Source organism: Oncorhynchus clarkii, chromosome 19 (assembly GCF_045791955.1).
Source record: "Oncorhynchus clarkii lewisi isolate Uvic-CL-2024 chromosome 19, UVic_Ocla_1.0, whole genome shotgun sequence".
In the NCBI taxonomy this organism is placed as follows: Eukaryota; Metazoa; Chordata; class Actinopteri; order Salmoniformes; family Salmonidae; genus Oncorhynchus; species Oncorhynchus clarkii.
In genome coordinates, this window is record NC_092165.1 from 32406810 (window position 1) to 32415723 (window position 8914).

Sequence of the window (8914 nt, forward strand, 5' to 3'; positions counted from 1 at the left end):
CACCACCGCCCATCACTGGAGCCGCCATGTCACTCTGAGCAATAGGAAGGAAAGGTTGGACGCCTTATTGACACTCCTCACATCTCACTTAAAGTGACACTTTTATAGAAAGGCCCCTTTAATTGATGGTGTTAATCCCGCCTGCTACTAACGAGGGAAATTAACATCTAACATCCTTGCCTGTATGATATCTTTAAACCTGAAATGGCACCCGATTCCCTATATACAGTTGAAGTCGGAGGTTTACATACACCTTAGCCAATTACATTTCAACTCAGTTTTTCACAATTCCTGACATTTAATCCTAGTCGAAACTCCCTGTCTTAGGTCAGTTAGGATCAACACTTTATTTTAAGAATGTGAAATGTCAGAATAATAGTAGAGATAATGATTTATTTCAGCATTTATTTCTTTCATCACATTCCCAGTGGGTCAGAAGTTTACATACACTCAATTAGTATTTGCTAGCATTGCCTTTAAATTGTTTAACTTGGGTCAAACTTTTCGGGTAGCCTTCCACAGGTTTCCCACAATAAGCTGGGTGAATTTTGGCCCATTCCTCCTGACAGAGCTGGTGAAACTGAGTCAGGTTTATAGGATCCTTGCTCACACATGCTTTTTCAGTTCTACCCACAAATGTTCTATAGGATTGAGGTCAGGGCTTTGTGATGGCCACTCCAATACCTTGACTTTGTTGTCCTTAAGCCATTTTGCCACAACTTTGGAAGTATACTTGGGGTCATTGTCCATTTGGAAGACCCATTTGCGACCAAGCTTTAACTTCCTGACTGATGTCTTGAGATGTTGCTTCAATATATCCAAATAATTTTCCTCCCTCATGATGCCATCTATTTTCATCAGACCAGAGGAAATTTCTCCAAAACGTACAATCTTTGTCCCCATGTGCAGTTGTAAACCGTAGTCCGGCTTTTTTATGGCAGTTTTTGAGCAGTGGCTTCTTCCTTGCTGAGCGGCCTTTCAGGTTATGTCGATATAGGACACGTTTTACTGTGGATATAGATACTTTTGTACCTGTTTCCTCCAGCATCTTCACAAGGTAATATGCTGTTGTTCTGGGATTGATTTGCACTTTTCGCACCAATGTACGTTAATCTCTAGGAGACAGAATGCGTCTCCTTCCTGAGCAGTATGACGGCTGCGTGGTCCCATGGTGTTTATACTTGCATACTATTGTTTGTACAGATGAACGTGGCTACTTCAGGCATTTGGAAATTGCTCCCAAGGATGAACCAGACTTGTGGAGGTCTACAATTTTGTTTCTGAGGTCTTGGCTGATTTCTTTTGATTTTCCCATGGTGTCAAGCAAAGAGGCACTGAGTTTGAAGGTAGGCCTTGAAATACATCCACGGGTACACCTCCAATTGACTCAAATGATGTCAGTTAGCCTTTCAGAAGCTTCTAAAGCCATGACATCATTTTCTGGAATTTTCCAAGCTGTTTAAACGCACAGTCAACTTAGTGAATGTAAACTTCTGACCCACTGGAATTGTGATACAGTGAATTATAAGTGAAATAATCTGTCTGTTAGCAATTGTTGGAAAAATAACTTGTGTCATACACAAAGTAGATGTCCTAACCGACTTGCCAAAACTATAGTTTGTTAACAAGAAATGTATGGAGTGGTTTAAAAAAAGAGTTTTAATGACACCAACCTAGGTGTATGTAAACTTCTGACTTCAACTATATATAGCGCTCTTGCCAAAAGTAGTGTATTATATAGGGAGTAGGGTGGGAAAGTAGTACACTTTATAGGGAATAGGATGGGGCTTTGGCCGAAAGAAGTGCACTATACAGGGAATAGCTTCGGTCTCAGTGACTGGCAGCCATTCTGTAATTATCAAGGTTGAGAGGTGTGCTAGTGAGCCGACAGGCCTGAAAACGCAGCGGTGGTGGCGAGCTAGCAAGCAAGAAGAGAGGAGCGGCAGCCCCGGCTATAGATTTCGACAGCTCCTTCCCGAAGACGTTTCCATTTAAAGGTAAGGGCCAAAGAGTCAAAACAATGAATCCTTGAGCAGGCAGCCGTCATTAAAATTCAAAGGATCATTATGGTTTTCTACCAAATAAATCATTAGAATGAGAGGCTTAAAAGGATTAAAAGGAGGCTTGATTCAAAGCCAAGGGAGGGGAGTCAGCTGGGTCTGGACTCCTGAGTTACAGAGACTGACTCACTCTCTGTCTGCTGCAGGACTGACTGGGGAGGAGACACTGAAATGTAACCTACCTAACAGTTGTGGTTGGTGGGTTGAAATATCGGAGGACAGGCTTATTGTAATGGCTGGAATGGAATAAATAGAATGGTACCTATTACAGATACTATGTGTTTGATCCTATTTTTCTGCCCACCAGCCTCCTCTGCTACCTACCATTGAGGGTACTGTGTTGAATCATCTGTGGTCGAACAATCCATTTAACATTCACTGACGAACATGGACTTTTTCGAATGACACAGTTGCAGTCAAATATATTGACACCCTGCAGTTTACAATGGAGTGCAATGGAGCAGAATGTTCTCTTTTCTCTTTTCAGAAGTGGTTGAATGGCTATTTTTACTCTGTAGACACATGCAATTTACCACAGGTGAGATAAATAACACACTAAACGAGAATCCCGTGCCTCCAACCAACGTAATTTGAATTTGGAATGATTTAGTCCAGCCCATTTTTGGACTTTGAAGTTAAAACACACGTGAACACAAAAAAAAAAAAAAATCAACTTATTTTATAAGAAATAGTGAATCATGCAAAGGGTGCCAATATATTTGACTGCAACTGTATATAGAATTCTTGTTCTAAAATGTTGTACTGTACAGTTACCAAACAACAATAGCACTGTGCTTGGGAGTCCCCTCACTCTTCCACTGCTTATCATTAGCACAACGAACATGACTCTCCAGTTCTTAGTCTTTTAAGTGCGTCTTTCCCAGTGAGTGGAGCAGAACCTTGTAAACAGTAGCTAGCTTCTGTCTGTTGGCGATAACCACTGAGGGAGAGAGACCATCAAAGTAAGGCGTGAAACAGTCAAAAAGCGCCGTGACAAAGAGTGGTGCTGTACACGCCAGATTACAATGTTAAGAACGTGACCCCCAAATTATAAAAGTGTGTGTGACATTTCATTCCACTGTGAATAAACAGAATGCTTAAATTGACAGAGCAACTTCTCTTGTAGAAAGAGAAAGCCTTCTTCTTCTTCTTTGCAAGAGACCACATTGTCCCCAAGCTTTAGTATTTATAGTGGTAGCTAAAACAAACCCTCAGTGACTAACAGTTATCATTGAGTTGCTTCCATTGTCTGTATATTTTTCTCAGCTCAGTAAATTATTTGATGTCAAAATAAAAGACCCCATTTCAAAATAAAGGTCCCTGTGTCAAGATAAAAGACCAATTTTCAAGATAAAATACCAGATTGGGCTGGCTCATACAGTAGGCTACCTAAATCGAAGAGGTCTGATTGTGGGTCTGTGTAACATAACCAAGTAGGTCCCCATACGTATGGTGGCCCTAAGGGTCAATGGTGGCGTTCTACCTGTTGTTCTTGGACATCTGTGTGTACTCCCTCCCAGTCCTCCTGTTGGTGCCAGTGCAGTACTGCTGGCTGTTCAGCTTCAGGCTCAGCTGGTCCAGGGCATCCCTCTGGGCCTCATAGTGGCTCTGCAGCAACTCCACCTGATAACACAACACATCAAAGGACGCATTAGGGTCATGTTCATTTGGCAATAATGAGAGGAAAATAGGGATGGACCACCGTGACTATGCCAATAAGAAACGCACATTTTTGTTTTCAGTTTCAGAATGTTTGGAAACATTTTGCTACAGTGTGACTTACTGAATAATTTATTTATTTTTTATTTTTTTTATTTTACCTTTATTTAACCAGGCAAGTCAGTTAAGAACAAATTCTTATTTTCAATGACGGCCTAGGAACAGTGGGTTAACTGCCTGTTCAGGGGCAGAACGACAGATTAGTACCTTGTCAGCTCGGGGTTTGAACTTGCAACCTTCCGGTTCCTAGTCCAACTCTCTAACCACTAGGCTACCCTGCCGCCCCAAATAAGACCTACCACTGGGAAACTAAGGACATTCTGGAAAACAAAGATTGTTCTGTATATTGTCAGATATTATGTTGATATGAGTGTATAATTCTCAACACAACATTAGTTATTAGCTTTAAACAAACACCTGTTACTGATATAGCAATTGTGATGGATGGTTACTGGAATAAGATGTCCTATGCATTAAAGATGATGGACATTCTCAAGAGCCCAACAGATTGGCCACTAGACAAACGCCCTGTTCTACTGTAGGAATATCAAATCCCACCATACGGCAACATTACCAAAGTGCTTCTGTTAAGATCAGTGATTCTGAGCATCAGACAATCAGAAAGCTGTGCAGGCCTCGCAGTGGATCTGTAATTGCATACAAAATATATGGAGATGAAGCCATTGCTGTGCCAATGAACGACTACCCCACCCTGCTTGGTTTTTCCTCATTCCTCCTTAACACTGTATAAACTGTCTTTGTTTGTGTGCTGTCAAAACCGTTTTGTCTATTTTGCAGATGCCTCTACAAAGGTCAAACAATTCCATGAATGCAAACTGCTTCTCTATCAAAAGCACACTCGATAATAAACAAGTAAATCAACAGATAGATGCATTTGGTTTCTCGTTCTCATTTATTTGTGTGTGTGTGTGTGTTATGAAACCCGCTCTGTTCATTTGGGAAGAATGAAATGAACCTAACTAGGAGCTCCAAGAAAATTAGTGGGCGCAACTGTGGCGGCAAGATCTCCTTCTCCGTCCCCCTCGAAGGAATTTGCTTTCATTTGCCTTCATTTCGGATTCACTCAGCCCGCTCACGGACGCCGTGTCAGGATCCTAATTACCCAATCCCATTGGAGCTGCTTACACACACAATAATGACTAATGCAGACTACAGACAAAAGCAATTTAGCACCAGACACCTTGAATTGGAGGACAGGACAGATAGTGCATGCGGCCGGGGCCCAGAAGAGAGTATCATCCGTGGAATGTATGAGGACTCGCCATGATTTGGTTGGCTTCCCAGTTTGAAGGATCTTGAAGAAGTTTTGTTTTGTCCTTCTCAAACTAGCCAGAACTACACTGAGTATACAAAACATTAAGAACAAGCTCGTTCCACGACATAGACACTGATTGAAGTGGATTTAACTAGTGACATCAATCAGGGGTCATTGTTTTTACCTGGATTCACCTGGTCAGTCAATGTCATGGAAAGAGCATGTATACCAAGGCGTTCTTAATGTTTGGTATACTCAGTGTATAAGGCAATTTTTCCCAATACTTTTGGTCCCCTAAAATGGAGGGACTATGTAAAAAGGTTCTCTCGATATTAAATTAAAGCTGACAGTCTGCACTGTATCATTTCAAATCCAAAGGGCTGGAGTACAGAGCCAAAACAAAACCAAATGTGTCACTGTCACTATACTAATAGAATTGCTCAGAGAAAGAGATTTTGCTTAACAAGTAAATCCTTTTTACTTAAAAAGATAAGGGTCACAATTATTGGAACCCTTGTTATCGATACCTTTCAAACCCTTACCTTGTGAGGATAATGGCACTGAGTCTTTATCCTCGAAAGGACTTGAATCCCATTGAAAACCTGTGGTTTGAATTGAAGAGGGCAGTCCATAAGTGCAGACAAACGATATCAAGGATCTGGAAAGATTCTGTATGGAGGAATGGTCTAAGATTCCTCCCAAAGTGTCCTCCAATCTCAAAAGACATTTTGGAAAAAGGCTCAGTGCCGTTATACTTGCAAGGTGAGGCATTGAAAGGTCTTGAAAACAGGGGTGCCCATCATTTTGTACCTGACAGAATGCCATAATGATTACCTGTACCATAATCCTATACCATAATGATTACCTGTACCATAATCCTATAACATAATGATTACCTGTACCATAAGCCTATACCATAATGACTAACTCTACCAGATCTGCCTGAACATTATTTCCTCAGTAACCCAGGAATCAACGCTCCACAAAACACCGATCACATTGACAGTATGAGCAACAATTCCTTCCAGTCTTAAAATGGAGAGGGACGCTTTGTGTTGACATTTCCAACAGTTATGCTAAAGAAAAAGACAATTCACCATTTAGATAGAGAAAGCAAGCATCAACACCGCACATCCACAGTGATTTCCATCAACCTTCTAATGTTACTTATTTTCTGGAAAATAACATCTCTGAGCAGTGATTTGCCAGGACGAATCTCTATAGAGAATAACCCTGTGAACTGCGGACGGTCGGTTGGTTTTGATTTTCTTGCAATCCCTTTCAGCCTGTTTAAACTTCTGCTTATTCAGATATGCAGACATGGGGATTCGGAGTGCTGCATCCTGTATTCTTATTTCAAACAGAATCATTCAAACCTGCGCTGCTCGCACACTCGCTCACTCTGTCAAAACACTCCTCTCCTGCCTTTAAACTGCTAATGTGCAAAGGAATCAATATACATTTTGATCATTTGATGAATACTTAGGTCTGTCTCGGGAGACAGAGGGCAGACTCAGATATGAGGATCTGCTGAATCAAGTCATTTTAGGTGTTTTTTTGTTTACATGCCAGGGCCAATTTACTATACTGGGCCTCAGAACTACTTTCTAGAGCCAGATATCTCCAGGGGCAACCCCTGCTGCTTCGACTGTCAATCAACCGTACCTCCATCCATCCAAGCAGTCAGAGTTCTATCATCATCATCACCTGTTTCCTCTGCTTTCAGATACTGTTACCTTCACATACTGTTTCAATGATTGGTTCTGCTATAGGCTCTCATTGATCAGACCAGGCAGGAGAGGATAATGATGATGTCATCAATAATGGATATGTGGTGATGTATACAATGTATACAACCGTAGCTCCCGGCACTCACATACTCCCTTTGAAAATATCAATATGGCTGTAATGCAGTATGATTAGGGTGAAACAGTGATGCATATTGTCGACAATACGTATATTTTCACACAGCTTATAGCTCAAAGATGGATAGATAGATACATCCCTTGCTGGTGGTTCTGAAAGTTTTCCTGAACTTTAACATGGAATCGAGTTGACCTTCCCATACAATTGGCATGATGCAACAACAGTACTGTTGATTGATTCAACATTTAGTCCATTGAAGATTTAAAGTCCAAGACCAGGCGTGACAGTCACAGTAACAACGACTTTGCTCGTTTGATTTTTATTGTGGTCCTCTGTAGCTCAGTTGGTAGAGCATGGCGCTTGCAACACCAGGAAGTGGGTTCCATTCCTACGTAAAATGCATGCGCGCGTGACTAAGTTGCTTTGGGTGAAAAGCATCTGCTAAATAGCATATGTTATATTATTGAGATAGAAGACATTAAACCGTATAGGCAAAATTCATACACTTAATGTACTCCTTATGGAAAAGACATCCTGAGTGGATGCATACAGGATGAGTACATTATGAAAGTTCTCATTCATTCACACTAACACCTGTAAAAAAGAAAGATAGGTCAAATAGAGTAAAAATGAGATATCCCTCAAAGATCGATATAAAACAAATAGAAATGCCATCTGTAAATACAAGGATCTAGGAGCTACAAGTTCTGTGATACTGAAGGCAGAGATAAACTTGAGGGAAGAATCACAGACTTACAAGAATGTCCATGGGCTGTTTGGAGGACCAGATGTTTCGAATAAAAACACACCGGCAAATTCATTTCAATCAAAATCATCAAAACAGAATCGTGCAACAACGGCTTTTCCCTTTGTCTTTCTTCTGAGACCCCCGAAAAAACTACAAGAGATAGAAAGAAAAGAAAAAAGGAATTTTGTGGCTGCAATGCAAACAGGATACTGGTCTGATTTGAACCAGCTGGGGAACAATATAAAATTAACGAGGAGAGATACAGTATGTGCCTCTGGTGAACACTACTCGGTATGGGAACGGTAGAGCCGGGGTCTGAGGACGCCTTTTAAACTGTATATTTAGGCAATGTGACATAAAGCTGGGTTGGTTTATTTCTTTATCGTCCTCTCTGAATGCAAGAGGCATCGCGGCGAGATTGAAAACTGTGGGAAGTCACCGCCAACCACCCCGGCCCCCGCGACTTGTGTTCAAACACCCACAACATACATTGGCTTGTTTGAAATGTCTCCCATCAGGGCCATCCTGATGTGTTGTGCTGTGCTGAGGCTGTATCAGAAAGGAGCGGACAGATAGATGGAAGGATGGAAGAAGCATGCTCAGAAAATAAATTCAGATGGGAGCTGTGGGGTTGGAACTCAGGAGTTGTAAACGGCTGAGGATTCCATTAAAGTATCTCATAAATTTACACATACAACAGTGAAGCTTCACCTTCAAAACAACCAACAACCCTTTTGGGAATAGGCCACCATTTTGAAATCCTGATCATCAATAGAGGAGTGATGTGGAATTCCATGCACTGTCTCCAACTTGTTTTCTGCAACAAAAAAATTACAGGAAAAATATTTTCTTTAACGTTCCGATTTGTTTCCATTTGAAACATGCTGTAGAGGATCATTTTCAAGATTGTGGCTCTCTGAGGAGCCATTGGAAAACATGAAACTCATTTGAAAACTATTACTTTCAAATCACTAGACATAAAGTCTGGATTTAATATGTAGTATGGTCTCCTGGCACGAATCATGAGGCTGCCAAAAATAACTATTATCATAAAAGTGTGGTCTGACATGTGCAACTTTCATTCATTCATTCTTTCTTACGCACAGTATATGGGATTCTCACAGCTATAAATAGCAGTATACTGTACTATGATTGCTGTGATTGATTCTCCATGTTTCTTTGGGATGAGGGTCACAGTTATTTCCCTCTTCTCGTTTAGTACAATGATTAAACAGAAAGCCTTAC

At 41.0% G+C, this 8914-nt stretch overlaps 1 protein-coding gene across 2 annotated transcripts in view; it reads right to left on the reverse strand.

Annotated features, from left to right (window-relative positions):
- Positions 1 to 8914, reverse strand: part of LOC139375052 (A kinase (PRKA) anchor protein 6) — a 181932-nt gene that overhangs the window by 78006 nt on the left and 95012 nt on the right. For both annotated transcript variants that reach the window (XM_071116434.1, XM_071116435.1), the window contains one exon: positions 3544 to 3683. In XM_071116434.1, coding sequence (XP_070972535.1) covers positions 3544 to 3683 — 140 coding nt within the window. The remainder of the gene's footprint in view (positions 1 to 3543; positions 3684 to 8914) is intronic.